General features: G+C 38.0%; 1 protein-coding gene across 10 annotated transcripts in view; it reads right to left on the bottom strand.

Annotated features, from left to right (window-relative positions):
• The window catches only part of CLIP-190 (Cytoplasmic linker protein 190), a 289,367-nt gene that overhangs the window by 24,399 nt on the left and 242,132 nt on the right, over positions 1 to 22,836 (bottom strand). For 2 of the 10 annotated variants that reach the window (XM_065217817.1, XM_065217816.1), the window contains one exon: positions 22,145 to 22,735. The exons of the other annotated variants lie outside the window; for them this stretch is intronic. In XM_065217817.1, coding sequence (XP_065073889.1) covers positions 22,592 to 22,735 — 144 coding nt within the window. In that variant the 3' untranslated portion in view covers positions 22,145 to 22,591. Of the gene's footprint in view, positions 1 to 22,144; positions 22,736 to 22,836 lie in introns of those variants that run through there. 10 annotated transcript variants of the gene reach the window in all.

The following is a 22,836-nucleotide window of genomic DNA, read 5'->3' on the forward strand; positions in this document are numbered from 1 at the left end:
ATCACACCGTTTGATTGCGACCGACGGTTTCCATCCACTGCAGAAGTCTGTGATCGCCACCCCGGGAGCTATTTGACAGCTCCAGTATAATGTCAATGTACCCCGAAAATTCTGGTCCTCTGGTTCTGTCAAATCGAATAATGGTGGAGTAAATTTACAATTGGTCTTATTTTTGATGAACTCATTTTAAACATTTCTAAGTTTTGATTTTGTAAAAAACATTGATATTTTTCTCATAGTTATGCAATCGACTCAACATGACGGGATCGGAAAATGTCTGTCTGTATATGTGTGTGTGAGAGCGCGTAACACATTTTTCTTAAACGATTTTCTCGGCAACCACTCTACCGAATTGAACACAACAGCACCATGATTCTATCGAATGCCCTAATAAACATGTACCATACACTAACGATATCATAGATGGTACGACCATAACACATAAAGATGGGATGATAACCCGAATTGGAGGTTTGGCGCTTCTTATGGTTATTTTTAATGCGGGTGTTAATTAATAGATTTTCAATCGAACAACTGGTCCCGGAGATATGGACGGAACAAGACCGAAAATCGCGGAATTCGCGAACTAAGTGGTGTTTGTCAGCAACCACATAACCGAATAAACGAAACAACCAGCTAACAAAAGGTATTATGGTCACATTGAATGCTGTTGGTCAAATTTAGAATCGGTCAACTGTTTCCGATAAACATGGATTTTTGGAGCTCGTATCTATCGTATTTATCGGTAATAACTAATGCAAATTGCAAGCAACAACCTTCAAATGAAAAGTATCATGATCCCATAGCCTCATCCATAGAGCATTATTGAACAGATTCAGAATCGGTCAACTGGTGCTGGAAATGTGGCAGGAACATGTTTCGGGGAATGTGAGCCATAATACTAAATTTGACCGGTAAGAAATAAAACCTATCATGTGACAAAACAAATTACTTCAAAATATGATAACCATTTCAATTGTGGCCATTTCGAGCCCCGTGGATCACATTGGCCAGTTCCGGGCATGTCCCAGATGCCCCCGAGGAATTAACCAGACCATACCAAATAATGAATTTTGATTTCATCAAATCGATTAAATTCCAAGATATAAGGAAAATAATGCAACATCAGTGATACGTCTCACTCAAAATTTATTCTTGGCCTGCTTTCGACGTCCACATGAAGTGAAACAAAAACATGTTTTCTGATGTGAAAAAAGTTGTGCCACCAACGATGGCTGAACCCATTGTTTACGTACGGTGGAGACATCTACAATTTGTAAGTGGGTACGTGAAACTAAGGTTTTCTGTCTAGATACTCAGGGGGTGGTGATCGCAAACGTACATCCCCGGCTGTAGACGGTGACGAGACCCTTATCGTTGTGTCTATTCACGAGGGCCTCATACTTGAAGCAACTGAACCGGCTGTGGTTCCCAATCAGCAACGATGGGTTTTCGTGCAACCAGGTCAGATGGGACGAGCTGACACCCGGTACCGTGCAGAGGTTGTTCCGTGCCGCCCGGTCACAGTCGGCCCACCCGGTGAGACTGAGACACTGCCGGCAGAGCAGACCATCCACTTTCAGGTTCAACCAAATTGTCACGATGATGCTGGTTGTTGCAAATTTTGCTGGTAGATTCATTTTGAGACTTGAATTGCAAGCTTCGAAAATAGGACTAACGTGTGATGCATTCAATATGAAAAATAAAATAAAATGCTGACTTGAAGGTAGCCCGCTAGCCCACACTGTTTGCCATCATTATACACACTTCATCTTGTGAAACACTTGAAAGTGCCGTAAGTGTTTTCATAGGGTACCGTGCAATGATTTTTTTTTTTAAATGTGGTTAGGTGTTAAGACAATACCTAAAACGCTTCTCTAGTAAAGTGCTTCGCTAGTCCAAATCAGAGCGGTTCCACGAACAAGTGGGAAATTTTTCCAGTTTTTATTTTTTGTATTTTTTGATTTGCATGAAACCTTGCATACAAGTTTTTGGGGAAGAAAAACGCCGTTTTGCATACTTGGTTCGCCATTTTGAATCTAGCCTTACTTATGAGAAGGGCCTATGAAAAATGCACATGATATCTTCAAAAAATTGTATCTCAGAAACGGTTTGTCCGATTGGTTTGGTGTCTTGGGCGAAGTTTTAGACAATTGTTGGTGTTATATGGAGAAAATATGCACGGTAAAAAAAAAGTTTGGTATTTGTGTTTTGAACTAAAATATAAATTTTCCTTTTAAAGTGACATGTCAATAATTTTTTTATTATCCTTATGTTATAGCTGACTGAAAATGATATCTAGTGCACAGTAGGTTGTTCTGGAGAAAAATAGGTTACAATGAAAAAAATTGTTTTTAAAAAAAATACAATTTTCAAAAAAGCTATTAAGAAAAGTCAAAAAAGTTTGTCACCCTAATTTTATGAAAGTACATCATTTTTCTAAGATGCACCGTTTAGAAGATATTGCTGATTTAATATTGTTTTTTTTTGATAACTTAATAAGTTTTGGCCCTTTTTGGATGTACTCCGTGTTTTTCCAGTTTCAAAAGTATTTTTTTCGGAAAGATTGGAAAATTTTGAGTTAAAATGACACTGACAGCTTAAAGATTCGAGTGAAATTCTCTGCCTTAAAAGTATTTTGAAAAACAAGTTACAAAATCCCACTATCAGGAACAATGATTTCTTCAAATGATTTTTGGTGCGTTGTGCTGAAAACGTCCTAACAAGTATTAGATACAGGTAATCAGATACCAGTTAGCTGTACTACGTACAGTTGGTGATTGTAAACATGGTCTTTGTTGGAACTAGTCCACCATGGCCACGCTGGCCATAACGAGGCTAGCTCCGTCGTTGACCGTTCCTTAAGGGGGTATTCCCAATCTTTTGCCTTTTTTCGGCCTGTTTTTCAATTAATTTTTTTTCAAGGAAAATGAATAGTAATGCGCCTAACTCTTTGGGATTCTTGTTTATTGAACATTAAAGTTTACAAATAATTTTTTTTCGACATAAAAAAAGACATTATTGACGTCACAAAATGGCGACAAACAGACCCCTGTTCGCCGCAAACGCCTGGACGGGCGAAGACTTTTCTCTGGAACGGCTTCATCTGAAACAGATTTCGTGATGAAATTAATAATCTGCATAAGATTCTCTGGAGCTTCTCCCGTTGGCAGCAAAAAATCTTGCAAATTAACAAAATGGCGGCCATATGAAAAAAAAACAGGCGATTTTTAGCCCGCTTTTTTGCAACTTTAAGGTGCTTCAAACAATGTTAAATGTTAATATTTTTGGCTGAAAGTGGGAGAAGCTCCAAAGAATTTAATAAGGAACAAAATGCGCAAAGATTCAAGTCAATATCTCTTATAGTTTCTGAGAAAAATCTTCGCCCGATAAAAAAAATGTGGTTTCGAGAAAAACGCGTTTAAAGTTTTGACTTTAGTTAAAACCATTTGGGGGTTCTTACCATTAGTCAGCTATGCCTGGACACCGAATTCGCTGATCGGAAAACGGCTTGGGGGGATGAAAGTATATAGTCTAAAGTACAAAAAAACGTGAAAAAAAATTTGATTTTTTGAAAAAAAAAAGTTCGGGAATACCCCCTTAATAATAAATAAAAAGAACGCAGTAGTCACCTTCCATCAAACTAGAGGGCTGCCGACTGATACCTCAATCAACAACCGCCGCACTCTTTATTCATTCCAGGTATATACAATTTACAATCTTCTTCAATAACAATATACCTACGCCAGCAAATCTACCTCGCTCCAACTCTCCAAACTCGTACCTGAAGGTTCGACGATACCTGAGCGTTCAACTCTACCTATCTTCCAACAGTCTTTACCCAGCATTCTATGATTTCTACCCGTGAGCTGTACAATAATGTCTGACTCGGTTCTGAATTCATCCAGTATCTACTAGGGAAAACCAAACAGTAAATGCAGAAAGGTTGCTAGTAGCATAGTGATTATAGTAATTTCAGCTCATAATCCTGTGTTTTTGAACGAGATTCAGTGTTGTTTGATAACATAATAATTGTAAAGGAAAGTGTAACACGTTTTGGTGCAAAGGTAAGTTTTAAATACACATTTTAATTATATGTTTTGTGATATTTTCGTACAAAACTAACAATTGGAAAATATTTTCTATGTTACAGATTACAAAATGAGTAAAATAAGATGTATTCGCCCATTCAAAGACATTCAGTGTTCGAAAGAGCTGCGATATCTCACGGATGGTATCATCCAAAAACTAAAATCAATTGGATTTTCCAAGGTATCCACACTGAACACCAAGGATTTTCGTGTTTGTTCGTCTTGCCGTCTACATATTGATTCAAGAGCTCACCTCACCCAAAACGAGGAACAAAGCGTAGCCGGCGGCTCAAGGATGCCAATGGTTGAAAGTTTGGTCACGATACCATCAGAGTCAACGCTAAGCACAATTAAATCAAATGAAGACTTCACGATGCCTGTAGACGTCGAAATATTCAACCGAGGAATAGCAGCTATTCGTGTTTCGCCTATAGATTTAGGTAAGGTTAAAAATGTTCACTATCCTGAAAAAAAGTGCGCTGAAATCGTCGAAGGTGTACGAAGAAATCTTTTTAAATTAGACGCTAAAACAGAAAAAGCAAACGAGTTTGATGAAGTCATAGAAAATATGAAAATTAAATTTTTAAATTCAGCCACAAGGCAAGAAAAACTATCAATTTTATCATTGTTGCCAAAATCATGGTCAGTACAAAAAATTGTAGACGAATTTAAAACCAGTAGAAATATGGCATCAGATGCAAGAAAGGAAAGAGATAATGTATTTGATTCATCTCAAGGTTCAAGCTCTGGAAAAGCTTTGAGTAATGAAACAAAAGAACTGGTTTTGAATTTTTTTTGAGGACGATGATATAAACCGTGCAATGCCAGGCCAAAGAGATTTTGTTAGCGTAAAGACAGGAAATAAGAGATTAGCTGTTCAGAAAGATTGTTAATGATGACATTGAGAGAAGCTTTTAATCGCTTTAATGAAATGTACGTCAATGTAAAAATAGGGTTTTCATCATTTGCAAGCCTCCGGCCAAGGCAATGTAAACTATTGACTATCACAGGAACACATAATGTTTGCGTTTGCACTACGCATGAAAATGTCAATTTAATTCTACATAGCTTAAAAAATACAATGTCTTGAATGATCTAAAAACATTAACGAATAGATTACTTTGCGAAAATAAGACAACTCATTGCCATCTACGAAGATGTAAAAACTGCCCAGATACCTCAGTTTTAGAAGACAGTTTATTGAAACAACTGGAAGAAAACTTTGTTGAAAAGCTTTCATTCGAACAATGGGTTACCACTGACAGATGTGATTTAGAAACTATTGTAAAGCAAACCGATGAGTTTGTTTCATTTTTCAGGTCAAAATTAGAAAGTTTGTTTCCGCATGATTTTGTAAAAACCGAACAATCCAATTTTTTGAAAACTACAAAACAAAACTTGCAAGATGGTGAATTTTTAGCTATTTGTGACTTTTCTGAAAATTACAGCTTCGTTTTGCAGGATGAAGTTCCAAGTTCCATCCTTTCGTAATATATTATACTGAAAATATGCAAATTAAACATTTTAGCTTCATTATAATTTCTGAAGAACTAAGACATGATTCAGTCGCTGTCAATTTGTTTATTGATAAAATGATAAACTTTTTACAAATTGATCAAAATAAAAACATAAAAAAAATTTATTTTATGTCAGATGGTGCTGCTTCACAGTATAAAAACCGAAAAAACTTTTCTAGTCTTTGTAAATTTAAGTCAAAGTATGGTATTGACGCTGAATGGCATTTCTTCGCAACATCGCACGGAAAAGGTCCATGCGATGCTATTGGAGGTACGATAAAACGCATGGCTACCAGAGCAAGTTTAGCCAAAGAACGCGAACACCCGATAAAGACTGCAAGAGAGTTGTTTAATTGGGCAAACAAACGAAAAGAAGAAGAACTTACAAAGTTGTCATTTTGTTATTCTACTACAGAAGAATACGAAAATATGTCTTTGCAGCTAAATAATCAATATAATAATGCAAAAACAATTCAAGGAACTCTAAAATTCCACTCATTTCTTCCTCTATCAGAAAATACAATAAAGGCGCAAAGCTTTATTCAAACTGTCCTGACAATGATGCCAAAATATTCAATATTGTTAAGAAAGTTGTGTAAACAATAAATTTATAAAAATACAGGAATAAAAATAAACTGATGATATCCAACATATAATGTTATTTTTTATTGCGCACAATCACCATCCCTGAAAAATAAGCTTAATTCGCTCTTTTGAATCTTGCTAATTGAGGAGCTTACATTTGCAGTTCTCAAAAAGGTGTATCTCGAAATCGAGTTGTCTCATCGGTTTGATGTCTGTGGCGATGTTCGGCAATAGAGAGAAAATATGCACAGTATAAACACATCCAGTTTAAATGGATTAAACTGTTTGGCGATATGCAAGAGTTGAATGCACATTTTCAGCACAACGCACCAAAAATCACTTGAAGAAATCATTGTTCCTGATAGTGGGATTTTGTAACTTGTTTTTCAAAATACTTTTAAGGCAGAGAACTTCACTCGAATCTTTAAGCTGTCAGCGTCATTTTAACTCAAAATTTTCCAATCTTTCCGAAAAAAATACTTTTGAAACTGGAAAAACACGGAGTACATCCGAAAAGGGCCAAAACTTATTAAGTTATCAAAAAAAAACAATATTAAATCAGTAATATCTTCTAAACGGTGCATCTTAGAAAAATGTTACTGAAGTACTTTTTGTTTGCAAATTTGATGTACTTTAATAAAATTAGGGTGACAAACTTTTTTGACTTTTCTTAATAGCTTTTTTGAAAATTGTATTTTTTTAAAAAACAATTTTTTTCATCGTAACCTATTTTTCTCCAGAACAACCTACTGTGCACTAGATAGCATTTTCAGTCAGCTTTAACATAAGGATAATAAAAAAATTATTGACATGTCACTTTAAAGGGAAAATTTATATTTTAGTTCAAAACACAAATACCAAACTTTTTTTTTACCGTGCATATTTTCTCCATATAACACCAACAATTGTCTAAAACTTCGCCCAAGACACCAAACCAATCGGACAAACCGTTTCCGAGATACAATTTTTTGAAGATATCATGTGCATTTTTCATAGGCCCTTCTCATAAGTAAGGATAGATTCAAAATGGCGAACCAAGTATGCAAAACGGCGTTTTTCTTCCCCAAAAACTTGTATGCAAGGTTTCATGCAAATCAAAAAAGATGAAAATTACTCGTTGCTTTAATGATATGGAACCGCTCATCAGCGAACTTCGGTTTAGTGTTTTAGCGACAATACAATGCACTATGGTGTGGAAAAGTCCGAATCGGAATCGTAGAAGAGAAAGTTGTTAGAAGTTGATTGAATTTGAATGGTCATTCTTTTCTGGCAAAAGTTAACTATTTAGGTTGTTCCCCGTATCAGTTTAAATAGGTACATTTCTCGCAGAAAAGCCTACACGTGTGCATATTCAGCTAAAAATATCGACATTACGTACTCCCACGGTGTCAACTGCATATTCAGGGTGCCCATTAAAATTCAATTGTTCAATTCCCGGTTTTCCCGGTTTTCAAACATGGCCCTTGCCTTAAACAGAAAACGTTCAAAAATAATCGCTTATAGGTAATCATATTTTTGACGTAGGACTACGTCTGTGATTTCTATATGGGCGTACACTTTGTGAAAACCAAAAATGGAACATGTAACGAAATTGTGCAAGATTTTGAACGTTAATAACTCAGCTTCCCCTGGACCAATTTCAAAGATTTTATCACCAGCAGATCTGAAATATGTCTACGCATCGATAGCAACAAATTACATACATGCATATGCTGCTTCCCCAACACAGTCATCAGAAAATTGTTTCTAGACGAAACATGCGGATGTAGCATTGCTGCTTTCCCAACCCTGTCATTAGAGAGTCATTGGTAGATCGCCATATTCAGAACCACACGCCCCCAACAACCACACAAAATGCTCTCCAGAGTTGTAATCTTGTAACCAAACTTGGAAGCAGGGGTGCAAGTGATATTGATGGATTCTCTTCATCGACTTTCTGTTTCGTTAATAACTCGATGGCAAACACATCCATTGATACGTTTGTTGTTCTCGATGATAGAAGAGCATAGCAGAAATAGTGCGAAATAGGTTAGTGACAGCGTTACCAGATTGTTTTAAAGCTTTAAATATAAAATTAAATAAATAGTAAATACCGATTTTTAAAAAGCTTTGATACCGCTTTTAAAAAATCGGTATTTTTCGGTATTTACTATTTATTAATTTTATATTTTTGCCGTTTTTGAAACCGAAAATTTTAACCATGGAGACAACTGGAATTTGAGGGGAATTGCTTTATTTGACGGCTTTCTCAATCTTCAAACACTATTTAGTTTTTTTTAATTTAATTTTAAAACTGTCGTTGTCCTCAAGTGGTGATCAAAATTGTGACCAAGTAGTGATTTTTTTCAATTAAATATCATTAGATGAAACTGAAATATGGTAAATCAGCCACAACAACGACTTTACTATTGGCAATAACGATAAACAATATTTTCCCTTGAAAAAAAGCAACAACCTATGGCCGAAATGTCGGGCAGATTACATCGTAGTCGTTGCAGTGACTGAGATAGCCGTTAATCAAAGCAAAATTTTAGCTTTTGAACTATGATCGGAAAATTCCGGAAGAAAACTCCGGGTAATGTTTGAATTAGCTTCTGAATGGAGCTGTAAAAACATCCACAGAAAGTCGAAAGAAGGTCTCCTGGATGAAGTTCGAGAAAAGCTGGAAAAACATCTGGGAAACTTCCAGAATTGAGAAACTTGTGGCGAACATTTAAATAAACTATCGGAAAAAATCGGATGTCACATCCAAAGGAAGGTAGAAAAGTCTCGGATCTTCTTCTTCTTCTTCTTCTTCTTCGCATTTCAAGCTTATTGCATATCGCATATTAGCTTATTGCGTGCTCTCAACTTAGTGTTCTAGATGCACTTCCACAGTTATTAATTGAGCGCTTCCGATGCCTGTACCATTTTTGCATTAGTATAATTGTGTAGCAAGGCCAATCATACTCTATGCCCAGGGAAGTCGAGAAATTTTCCAACCCGAAAAATTCCTAGACCGGACCGGGAATTGAACCCAGCCACCTCCAGCATGGTCTTGCTTTGTAGCTGCGCCTTTACCGACTGAGCTAAGGGAGGCCCCCCAGAAAAGTCTCGGATACCAGAAGTAAATTTCCAGAAGAAGCCATTTCCAGGGAAAGCCAGAAGAGGCTCGGAAAAACCTTCCAATAGAAGTCGAACAAAAAAACCTTTGGCTTATGGTAAAACTTTCAGAACAAGACGAAATAAATTTCTGGGAGAATTAATTGAACTTCCTAGAGAAGACAAAATAAACTTCCTGGAGACGCTGGCAGAAACTTCCTAAGGTAGATTGGAAGAAACATCTGAAGAAAGTCGGAAGCCAGAGCGCTCACGGAAGAGTCGAAAGAAACAAGGACACAATTCCGGAAGAAAGAGATTCCTGGGGGTTGTCTAATGATCCAAAAAAATTTCCTGATATTCAAAAAACATCCTTGAAGACTTTGAAATTTCCCTGAAGTTTTCGGCACATTCCTAAGCTAAGGAAAACTCCATAATTCCTCGAAATTCCTTAAAAGATTTTGTAATTTTCCTGAAATTAGGGTGTGTTTTGGAGTTCTCTGGTCATCCTCGAAGCGCTTGGAACATCCCTGATTAAATAATACTGCTGGAATATCTCTTATCATCTTAGAAGGTCTCTAGACTATCTTGAAGATTACGAAATCTCTTAAGTGCTCTCACAATTTTCTTGAATTTATTGTAACATCACCATTGAAGTTCTCTGATCTTCCTGATTATTTTTTAATTTTTAAAAGTTATCGACACTGCCATTAAAAAGCATAGAACTTCCCGTAAAATGTTCTCACAATGTTCTAATGTTCATGTAACTTCCCTTACGTTTCCTAAATTTGCATGAGCCCCTCAGGACATTGCTGAAGTTTTCGGAAATTGCCTGAGTTTCTCGGAACTCCTTTATAATTTCAGCAAGTCCATTGAAATTAATTGATCTGTCCTGATGTTCTCTGAGCTTCACTAAAGATCATTAAAACCATTAAATTTCCCTGAAGTTGTTTGGACTTGTGAAGTTTCCAAAATATTTATGATGTTTCCTGGACATTTCTGAAATTTCCGGGTTATCGAATTTCAACAGAAGTTAATGAAACTGTCTTTAATTTATCGAAACTTACACAAAAGCCTTGACTTTTCTGAAGTTTCAGAACTTCTTAAATGTTCCTGCAGCTAGTGTGGATCCGCAATGAAAATCTGATAGCATCCTTGAATTTCCGGGAAAGTTGGAAAAACTGGCGGGAGAAGATGAAAGAATCATTCGAGCGAAGGCTGAAGAAGCTTTCAAGGTAAGGTGGAAGAAAATTCCAGGGAAAATTGGATGAAACTTCAGGAAGTTTAAAAATTAATAAATACTTCCGGAAGTTAAATAATGTTTTTAAAATATTTCTCAATGTCCTAGGAATTACCGGAAAGAGCCATCGACTATTTCTCGATTGATGGGTAGCCAATCAAAAGGAAGAAATGTAAACATTAGTCGCCAGAGTATCAAGTTTAAAGCATCTTTAGAGATCATTTTTTAGAATTTTGAAGGCTCAAAAAGATACAAATCTCTCACAGAAATTTTCTCCGAAATTCGAACGCAGGCAGGTAATAATAATTTTGATTATTTAAAAAAAAATCGGTGTAAATCGGCATAAAATCTCAAAAATCGGTATTCTGAGGAACCTTATCTGTGTATCGGTATCTAGTTCGGAAATCGGTATAAATACCGATAAATCGGTATATCTAGCAACGCTGGTTAGTGAAGCCATGGTCATCAAAAGAGGAAATCGATGAAGAGAATTGACTTTCACCCCTCTGCTTCTAAGCCCCTATGTTCAGTCGTCGTCATAGCAATGCAAACTAGCATCGCACCGCTTTTGGTTCTTGGGTTACACTTGCTGGTTGCAATTCTGCTGTTTCGTCATTTTCGAAGGACCACCAAAAAACATGACATTCGACAGTGAGCATGCATAAGGGCTTAAACGTGATGATTCTTTTTCTTCGTTTATTTTCCTGGCTGTTGCAAACAGTGATGCAAAATATCATGACACTCACGTGACACTCGTCTTCGCATAAACCGACTATCGCTGATAGATCGTTTTGTCACGCAGTGAGAGTTAGAGCCATGGCAAACAACAATCACCAGTAATGGTCGCTGCTCATAAGCAAAACGTTACACTCGCTGCTGATGATGAAAAGCACAACGAAAACAGTGAAGATTTCTGCAGTACGATCATGAGAAAAAACGAAACGACAGAAGAAAATGAAAACAATGCCTACGCATTCCAAGTTTGTCTCGGCAGGCGCGACTGTATGAGTTACAAACAAAGCAGGCAATATTAAACGGAAGCTGTTGGGCTCACTCACTAACACACTCACATAAGCAAGCAAAGCAGCAACTGCTTCAAAACGAACACAGATGAGTGTCGTGATTGTCGGGAACAGTATTGGGAAAATATCAAAAAATCAAATCTCACCAACGCCCAAGATCACGCTTGATTTTCGTGGACACAAATCAACAAGCAAACAACTGCGGTTGATTTTGCAAGCTGTGATATCGCAGCTCGGAATATCAAGCTAACTAAACTCACCAGCTGCAAATCTCAGCAAACTGTGGTGAGATTGAGTTTCATAATTTTTGCTTTACACCCGAATGCAACCGAAACTTCCATAACGGCTGGCAGCAGTCGCTTCGTGTCTGCCATCGGTGAAGAGTAAAAAGAGATAGCATACTATACTTTCTCTTTCTATGTAAACGATGTGCAACGGAATCATTTTTGTGTCGAGTCAACTCTCAGCTTGATTTTTGCACGTTGTGAATAGTCTCGCAATATCAAAGGAGCTCGTAAAATCAATATCAAGCATGATATTTTGTTCCAATATCACGCGTGATATTGCGAGCACATGAGAGCGGAAAAATATCAATTGATATCTGATTTTGCCAACACTGGTCGGGAATGACCAGATCGGTGATGGATCACAACAGAAGACGACATTCACCAGTTGCTTTTTGTGTGTGTGTGTGTGTGTGTCATCCTCTATCCCTCACCCAGCCGGGGGCGTTGGACAAGTAGAACTGCGAATAATTTGATCAAATTTCATGCTCCGTAATGGTGCCCTTTATGTTGTGAAGACTAGTACTTCAAAAAGGGTAACTTTTGAGGCAAGACAGGGTGTCCTCAACAAGTTAAGGGAACAGGATGCACTAAATGTCCACAACAGGTACAGCAAAACATCACATAGACGCCCTTATTCACACCAACTACTCAGGGGGTAGAAGGTCAAGAAGAGCCACCGCCGCCAACTAAAGCTTGAACCGGGTACCTGGGACTCCCACGATATACCCGCGGCAATGGTCAGCAGACGATGCCCTGTGCGTATTTAGTATGTAATATGTTTTATTTGGATACACAAAATGTTTGAAGCCATGCGTCATCTAAACAATAATTTGCATCACCACAAATACACTTGTCAACAATCTTCAACTGGAACGTACTCATCAAAACACTTCACCCGGGAGCGCATTCCCGATGCTTCCACGCATATTTTTCTCTCCTCTCCAACCACACAACAACCAAATATCACTTTTCTTCAGTTTTCTTTTTCAAGACAATCCGTGCACAAAAGCAATGCACATCTCAAAACCCTAACAATAGATCAGCGCCGTGCTCATCACCGCGTAAATAATCAGAAATTAAAATTTTCACTCGCGATGTCACAAACAATCAAACCACGCAGCGACAAATCTTCTGATGCTTGCAATTTTGCAAACATGATGAATCATGTTTTCTTTCTTGATTCTAAAACTTCTCGGAAAGCGAGAAAACCACCACTCACACACGTATAACCTTCCGGGAGGCAGAGTGCCAGTGCTAATCCGCCAAATGCAGCCGAAAACTATGAAAGAGAATGCACGCACAAAGCAGAGAGTAAATTTAGATACAACCGTACCCAAAGGCGTTCAAAACTCGACTTCGACATTCACCAGTTGCTTTTTACTTCTTTAGTCAACTTGGGCTGTGAACCATTTGCCGAGTTAAATTTAACTCGTAGTTAAAAGTGACATTTCGAAAGTTATTTCTTATGTTCGAAAATCCCCGCGCTGTCGATCGACCGGTTTTCGAGCCACGGTCGTCAAAATTTTACTTCTTGTCTGTCAGAAATAACCACGCTCGGATAGCAGGGTTAATCGATAACTTTCCATCTGTCAAATTTTAACCAAAAGTTAAAATAATCCACCAAATGGTTCAGAGCCTTGATGGATGGTCATGGAGAGAGCTTCGACGAGCACATTGATAGGAATGTACAAAGCGTTACTACCATCAGCTGTTTGGCGATCGTGATTGTGATAGGTCGCAACTCTGGTTGCAAAACTTTTGTGAGATTTCTTTCCGGATACTACCCAGTAAAAGTCTGGAAATTTATCCTGAATATACTTCGTGAGGATCAAAGTATGCGCTTCGCGTTGATCCGAAAAACCATTTGCATCGTCATGAAGACTAATAGCGAATTTGTTTATTATTCAGTTCCAACCTGAATCGGGTATCAAGATCGGGTCTGCTTGTTTTCTGACAAACGTCAGTTTGATCGTTTGTTTTTAAAACCTAACTCAGGTTGAGGTTCACACTGACAAAAAGTTCGGTTTCGCACTGGGTTGGAACTGGTTCCAACCCCGATAATAAACAAATTCGCTATAAAGCATACGAAGAACGCTCTCCATCGCTCGCGATGCGAATGACGAAGAGAAGATGAGCACGCAGCACGAATATTTGAGTGGTACCTACATCGGTACTCACACTCCTCTCTCACCGAGCATTCTTTACGATTTGCTTTTATGTGGGCATCCAATTCATTCAAGAGTTTTGCTGAGATACCGATGCTTCGAGTACCATCATCACATCACACACGATGAACGAATATGAGAGAAATGATGCGAATATCAGTAACCTTGAGCCAAATGAAAACAACTAAAATTGAATTAAATTAAATAAATTAAAAATAACTATAAATAATAGAAACAAACATTTCCTTCGTGGATGCACTAGGTTACACAGTTCCTTTAATACTAAAAAACGTATAGTTAAAAAGATAGCGATTTTTTTAGCCCAGGCTACCCCTACAAGGGTGAACCATCCGTCCTCTATTATCGAAATGGTAAATACCGACACACGTGTCTAGACGAATGATTCTCCCAGAACAATAGATTTTCCAATTCGTAAACCATTAGTAGTAAAATAACGGCTAGAAAATACAACGCAAAATAAATACACCTTGCCGCATTGTATCGATAGGCAGTTCCGACTGAAAGGTTATTGGGTAAAGTTTATGCATTGATCCCGTTCTGCCTTATTCACATCCACCCACACGCTGTCAAAGGGGTATCTAGTCAGTAAAGGAAAGGCTACAAAGCAAACCCATAATGGAAACGACGGCTTCTGATTCAGGCTGCAAATTTCCCACCTTCCCTGTTGAAGGCAGCCGCAAAGCTCCAGTTGGGACGAAATAGGCATGAACAACCAGAAGCAAACTTGAACCGGACAATTGAACATACAGATGCCACTTTACCTACAAAACAAAGTCGGAAAGTTTATTAAGTTCCATCTTTAAATCCAACAGTCGATGGGAAAAGAGTGTCGTTTGTGTAGATTAGGTCATTTTCTTCTTCCGACAGAATCGAAGCGAATGCTATCAAAGTCTGTGCGTTCGCTTCACTGCACCAGGACAGTCACACTCCGTTGGTTGGTTGGTTGTTGGTTCTTTGTCTGGATTATCCTTTTCCAACAGCTGACAAGATGAAACTACAGCAAAATGCACTTTGTATTTCTCAGGAAGGATAATGTCTCCACCGGGGAAATGATAACCGTAATCGAGAGAAATAGTTTACACTATTTTTCCTCTGTTAGTGGTGTTTGAAATGGTCGTTTTTTATACCGACTAAATATGTCCCGAACCGGTTGTATTAGAAATTTAAGCGTATACGAACGGGAATAAAGTTCTTGCAACAATACGAACGTGTCAATAAGCAACAAAAAAGGACCATCTGTGTGCATGGCTGCCGCCGTAAAGTGGCCTCCAGGGATGTTTAAGTGTGCAGCGTCAACGACAGCCCGGATTGTAAAGATGAGCTCATGTGGCGGCAATGGCGATTAGGTTGCATCGGTAGCACTAATAAAACGTGCAAGAAAAATGTCCGGCGGAATCCCGGTGCCAAGATGATCGTCCGGTGTAGGTATACTAGGTCCGAGGACGACACGAGACGTGCAATAGATATCCGTCTAGCGATTATTGCATTCTGTGGCCGCAAGCAGTGGCGCCGCAATGGAAGCAAACATTGAGGGGACGACTTTTTGAAAATTAAATTAGTCTATTCGACTAAAGTTCGTTTCAAATTTTTCTCATTGTGTAATTCAGGAGAAGCACAGGAAAATGTGGTGCTGTGCACTCATAAATAAATCACATTACCAGTTAAAAATGAAAACATCCATTTGAATTTCACATAACTTTGGAAATTGCACCACAAAATCACATGAACCTTTTGTGTCCAATCTACAATGATTACTCACATAGAATTTACTATGATATTCAATAAAAAATTATTAAATTAAATATTGGAAAAATATTATGTGCGTTTCTCATTGAAACTATGTGAAAACTTTTTTCAGTGTGTGCTCCCAAGTAACAATTTTGGTTTTATGAGAGTTCTGTAGACCATGATTAAGACTTGTAGAATGCTTTAAAACCTTGATAAAACTTGCAATGTTACTTGGGCTATCAAACTCCTGCACTAGATTTTTTTAGAGCGATAGACCAGAAGAGAGCATGTACAAACATTTTGAGAGACGTGCGATGTGCATAAGAGAGCACACATAAAGCTCCGTGCAGTTCGTCGTAAAGCACAGCTTAAAATTAGATGTTGGAATCAGGCAAATACATATATTATATTAACAATACTATCCATTCGTGCCTTTTCCATACACTGTAAAGGCGACCCGAAAAACTATTGCTTCACGCACCATCTAGCGTGGAAAAAGGTCAGCAATAATCATCCAATTGCAACCGAGGGGGCGCGAATATAACTCATATTACAAAAATAAAAGTCAAACTATTTTCATTAATTACATTTTGTACCTTACATGCACAATTGTCTGACGGGTCACTGTTGTCATCAAATAAAATAATAAGCTGGAATACATACATTTAAAATATCATACAAATTTTCAATTGGTTTACACCTCCTAGATTGGTCGAGGGGGGCGACACATCTAAAACTCAATTCTAGATGCTCAACAAATCTCACACTGACGAATCGATCTTCGAAAAATCTTCTTTCATTTCTCGCATCTACTTGCATCGCGCATCTCTTTTTTCAAGGAAATCTTCAGAATCGTCATCAATATTCTTTCTATATACTCAGCGTGCGTGCAGCTAACCACAGCAAAACACAATTTTTCCTGCATTGTAGATAGAGTCGCCCCTCTTTTGGCCACGCTTTCATCGCTGGATCCCAAAAATTTCTGGAAAATTCACTGCAGTGAAGACCACCGAGCTTCAGGGCAGTTCCATTCACTTCAGGAAAGCTGCAATAATTGGTTTACCTTGCGACAGTTCTGAAAACTTCAGAACAGTTCCATGAATATCAGTAAATTTGCAGGAACTTCAGGGAAGTTCCGAGAACTTTAGGTAAATTTCGATAACTTTGGAGCAATTCCATTTATTTCAGGAAAATAGCGATAAGTTCCAAAAATTTAAGGGTATTTCAAAGAACTTCAGGAAAGTTTAGTAAACTTAAGAAAAATTTCGGCAGCTTCATAGAAGATCCAAGAAATTCACGGAAGTTCAGAGAACTTCAGGGAAGTTTAGAAATATTTAGGGCAGTTCCATTAATTTCAAGGTAATTGCAGGAACATGATCAAGAGAATAGCGAGAGCTTCAGGGAAGTTCCGTGATTATCAGGAAAGAAGTCCTTAGGGTAGAGGAATGAAAAAAAATGCCAAGAGTTTTAAGGAACTTCCATAAACAAACTGCGAAAATTTTTGGAACATTTTGGCAACTTCAAGGCGGTTCCATGAGCTTCAGGAAAACTGCAGGAACTTTAAAGAACTTTTAAGAGTAAGAAAAAAAGTAGAGAGAACTCGATGAAAATAGTTTAATCTTTAAAGTAGTTCCAAGTAGTTCAGACAACCTAGGTCTAGAGATCTTAAGAGATTTTTAGAGATCTTAAGGGTGGTTCCAATGATTTCAGGGAAGTTCCAAAAACCTTATGAAAGTCGACATCAGTCAGGGTAAGTTCCAATAAATTTCTGGAAAATTCCTAAAACCCTGAAGCAGATCAGGGAATTTCAGAAATGTCCAGAAAACTCCAAAGAACTTAAGAAAACCACGGTAATATTTTGGAAACTTCAGAGAAGTCCAGAGAACTACAGGAAAGTTTAAAGGTTTTCAGGACAGACATTTATTTCAAGACCGTACGAAGAACTTCAGGGAAGCTCTGAGAACGTCAGGACAGAACAGAGAACCTAAGGGCAGTTCAATAAATTTCAAGAAAATTGCTGGAACATTGAAAGAGTTCTGGAATTTTCGAAAACTTCCGCAAAGTTCCGGAACTATCGAAAACTTGTGCAAAGTTCCGAAGGCTCCATGAAAATGTTGGACATGCTTGGGAAGTCAGGATAATGCAATCCAAAAAATTAGGGAATTTTAGCGAAGATCAGAGACCTTCACGGCAGTTCCATTAATTTCAAAAAAGTTGCGAGAACTTTTAAGAAAATTGCGAAAACTTCAACTGTTTCGAGTACTTCGAGGAGAGCATAAGTGCATAGAGAACTTCAGAAATTTTTTAGGAATTTTCAAGGAGTGAGGAATTATCAGATATTCCAAGAATTTCAGGAATGATTCGAGAACTTCAGGATCATTGTAGGGGAGATTTTTTATGAATGTCAGGAAAATTACCGGAACATTAGAATATAGGCAACTTCAAAGAAGTACCAAAATCTAGACCAGTGTTGGCACAATCAGAAATCAATTGATATTTTTCCGCAATATCACGCGTGATATAAGAACAAAATATCATGCTTGATATTAATTTTACAAGCTCCTTTGATATTGCGAGACTATTCACAACGGGCAAAAATCAAGCTGAGAGTTGACTTCCACACAAAAATGATTCCATTGCACATCCTTTTCTTAGAAAGAGAAAGCATAGTTTGCTATCTCTTTTTAATCTTCACCGATGGCAGACGTGAAGGGACTGCTGCAAGCCGTTATAGAAGTTTCGGGTGTATTCGGGTGTAACGCAAAAATCATTAAACTCAATCTCACCACAGTTTGGTGAGATTTGTAGTTGGTGAGTTTTGTTAGCTTGATATTCCGAGCTGCGATATCACAGCTTGCAAAATCAACCGCAGTTGTTTGCTTGTTGAATTTTGTCTACGACAATCAAGCGTGATCTTGGGCGTTGGTGAGATTTGATTTTTTGATATTTTCCCAACACTGATCTAGACTAAAATTAGAAATTTTAGGAGAAGTTCCGCGAGTTTCAAAGAAGTTTTCAAAACTTTAGGAAAACTTGAGAAGTTTCGGGAAATTTAAAAAAAATATTGAGAAATTCAGGGAAGCTCTGAAAACGTCAGGAACGAACAGAGAACCTAAGGGAAGTTTAATTAATTTCAAGAAAATTGCTGAAACTTTGAAGGAGTTCCGGATTTTTTGAAAACTTCCGCAAAGTTCTGAAGGCTTCAGGAAAATGTGAGAACTTTTAAAGGGCAGCTTCGTGATTTTCATGGCAGCTTCGAGAACTTAAAAAAAAATTCGGGAGCTTTAGCGAAGATCAAACAACTTCAAGGCAGTTCCATTAATTAAAAAAAAATGCGAGAACTTTTAAGTATATTGCGAGAACTTCAAGAAATTTAGAGAACTTTAAATAATACTAGTGATATTAGGGTAGTTTCATTATATTCAGGTATGTTTCGAGTACATTGAGGATGTACAGAGAAATTCAGAGCAGTTCCATTAACTACAGTAGAAATGCAGGAATTTTCAAGGAGTTCCAAAGAAATATCAGATATTCCAAGAATTTCAGGAATGATCCGAAAACTTCAGGATCATTGTAGCGTCTTCAGGGAGGAAGTTTAATGAATGTCAGGAAAATTACCGGAACATTAGAAAATATAGGCAACTTCAAAGAAGTACCAACAACTGCTTCTTCTTCTTCTTCTTCTTCTTCTTCTTCTTCTTCTTATTCTTCTTCTTCTTCTTCTTCGCATTTCAAGCTTATTGCTTATCGCATATTAGCTCATTGCGTGAACTTACTGTTCTGGATGCACTTCCACTGTTATTAATTGAGAGCTTTCGATGTCTGTACCATTTTTGCATTAGTATACCGTGCCGATTCAAATTTCGGACACTTAAACTCGAATTTCGGACACTTTTAAAAGTTGATTATCTCGGTCAAATATGATCCACATGTCTTGTAAATTTTAAATTTTTTTGACTAGTGCCCTCCACGATCATCTAACATTATTACTTTGTTTCTAACTGGATGTAATATTTAATTAAAAATGAAAGACCGGACCGGGAATCGAACCCAGCCACCTCCAGCATGGTCTTGCTTTGTAGCTGTGCCTTAACCGACTGAGCTAAGGGAGGCCCCAACAACTAAGCAGACTAAAATTAGAGAATTTAGGAAGAAGTTTCGCGAGTTTCGAAGAAGTTTTCAAAACTTTAGGGAACTGGGAGAACATTAAAAAACCAAGAAATTCAGGGAAGTCTGGAAAACTTAACGATGTTCAGAGATATTTTGGACAGTTCTTATAACATCAGGAAAGCCCGTTAAACATCAGGAAAGTCTTGAATTTTGCGGAAGTTTTTTGATAATGCACAGTGTCTCTAGAAGTAAAATTTAACAAAAAATCAGTATCGCTAAAACACCCAGCAAATGAAAGCTTAGGCTCCTTTTATGTGAGACCAGTATGAAAATGTCTAGAATAATTCGACTTTTGCAGTGTAAATCACATCTAAAAATAATGTTTTTATTGGCGTGTGGCGAAAAGAAAATTGATTTTTTTTAATCGACCTTCTCAGATTTATATGAAACATAATTGTTCGTTATGGGCTATGATTCACATTTTTGCTGAAATTCGGCCATTTTGGAACTTGTCAAATTGTAAAAAATGGCGTCCTTGAAATGTTTAAAAAAATTGTAGCATGGAAAGGGCATTTCTGATCGAAGTGCCGTTTGAGACAAAGTTGTAGAGAAACATAATAGGGGAAATGGATGTAATGTCGGCCTAAATGCCCCTAATTTGAGGCCCGTATATACATTCAGCAATCGACTAAATTTTCAATAGCGACCAAAAATATCCATTAGTACCGTCACAATGACGCGTTCATCTAGTTAAAATTGATAAATAGCAGATTTTTAGCGATGGGCCTAATCTTACATCCATAGGCCAACATTAGAGCCATTTCCCCTATTATAACAAAAGCACTAGGGCTACTATTCTTGCTTAATTTCGATTCTGGACCACTGTGCAATGACCATGCTAACTATCCAGGGCCACAATGTTCACCCTGTGAAATGCTGAATAGGAGCAGGACGGGGGGCGACTCTATCTAAGATGCAGGAAAAATTGTGTTTTGTTGTGGTTAGCTGCGCGCACCCTGAGTAGATAGAAAGAAGATTGATGAAGATTTCCTACAAAAAGATGATGCGCGATGCAAGCCGATGCGAGAAATCAAAGAAGATTTTAGATGTGTCGCCCCCCTCGGAGCCGGAGGCCTCGGGGAAAGTGGCCGGTTTTTATGTAGCACAAAATCCTGTCATGCGGCACATCAAAATTTTCAAAATTTCATAAACAATCACCCAATAGCTATGATAACAGTGTTCACTCGGCTGTCGAAAAAAGCAGGCCACTCTCGATGTATGCTACGCGATCGTCTGTTTTCTCGGCAGCAACCATTGTGTGGTCCTCCTCATTGTTCTTCATCAGCAGTTCTTTCGGTCGATGCGTCGTCGACTTTGGAAAGCAACCGTTTCGTGATGAGTGTGTGAGTGCTGACCACGTTTTGCGTCCATTGTTGCAATGGACGCGCTCTGACCCTCGTTGGCGTACAAAAATTTGCCATACAATGAAACTACTGGAAGCGGCTCCAGTTCGTATGGAGGAGGCTTTTTGTGTTGTACCTTTTGACTATAGTTTTAAGATGTATTGTAAAGTGACCAAGAATCCTCGGCTCTGTAAAGTTAATTCGGTTGAGCCTTATCAAATAAATCAATAAACAATAACCATGATAAATGTTCAGGACCACATTGGCCAACCCGGGCCCTCAGATTAGATTCCGGAGAAGCGACCGTTTTTCATATGTTGCTGATCCCCATCACGCATTAAAATTTTCATAATTGCATAAGCAATCAATTAAAATAGGCGTAACCAATGTACAGGAATAATTACTATCTAAAATTTAACAAAATTCAAAATTTAACTGATATTCGATCAGATAGACACCACTAGTGGAATGATTATTTGGTGGAAAATTGTTCAACAAGATATTTCGGGATATCTCGGAACGTCCCGTACTCCCTCAAAGTAGGCGCCCATGGTTGTAGCGTAGCCGCACAAACACCCGGCAGGATGTAATAAAGAGCAAAGAAAAAGTAACCACGCACTGCAGCAGCAACGGAACCGCTGCCTGGCTGCTGTTGCGGTTTATGAGATTGCCATTTGACCAACCGACCGATGTAACAACCGGCGCAGACGACGACGACGGCAGAGAAAAGAAATCGTAAAAACGGAAATTGCAAATAAAGCAACAAAATGTGCTGCCATCAGGTTGGTCCCATTCTGTAATGGATGCTGTTGAGATTTTCCGAATGATTTAGAATACAACGGTGATCCCGTTGTATCTAAGAGAGCGGGAAGGAATGGCAATAAAACGATATGTCAGTACTTGGGCAATAGATTTAATTTTGATGAAAACTAAAAAAAACAACAGAACAGCGAACAAAACTGACAAGCCTTATCGTCTAATAATACAGTTATTTAAACATTAACCGTTTCTTACAAGCTACTCAAATAAATCGTAGAATAAAACAAAAGCAAGGTAATGTAATCTTTATTGCTCAAGCTCTAGAAGCTTCTGGTAGCAGCAGTGCATAAAACATCATACAATAATCATCCGCTGTTAGGATCCGGAATCATCTTCATCGTCGTCCACCGTTGAATGAAAAATACGTTTCATTACTTATTCCACGGTTTGATGCCGCCTTGTTGCCTTTCTTGGATCACAGGTTCGTGCTCTGCCATATTCTCTTCCGCTGTTCGGTTCATTATTTGCTCTACACGTTTTTAATTTTCCATTTCAGCATCCTTCAACCGTCACTCGTTCCTCAACTCAAGCCAGCAGAACATCATGAAGAATGCAGTGCCGTTCGTGATTTCCGTGCCAGCCTTGGAATTCGCGTCTCAAATCGGCAATCCGAAGGGCTCGCCGGCGTACCAAATCGGCCCAACGGCCAATTTCGCTGTCGGTGTCACGCTAAAATGGAAATTGAAATCCGGTCAAATGATTATAAAACCCACTGATGATAATGATTAAAAAATAGAAATCAAATTTCAACCAAGCGTCCCCATGATCAG

Source organism: Ochlerotatus camptorhynchus, unplaced genomic scaffold (genome assembly GCF_037179485.1).
Source record: "Ochlerotatus camptorhynchus isolate MF236.1 unplaced genomic scaffold, CSIRO-AGI_Acam_v1.1 ptg000080l, whole genome shotgun sequence".
NCBI lineage: Eukaryota > Metazoa > Arthropoda > Insecta > Diptera > Culicidae > Ochlerotatus > Ochlerotatus camptorhynchus.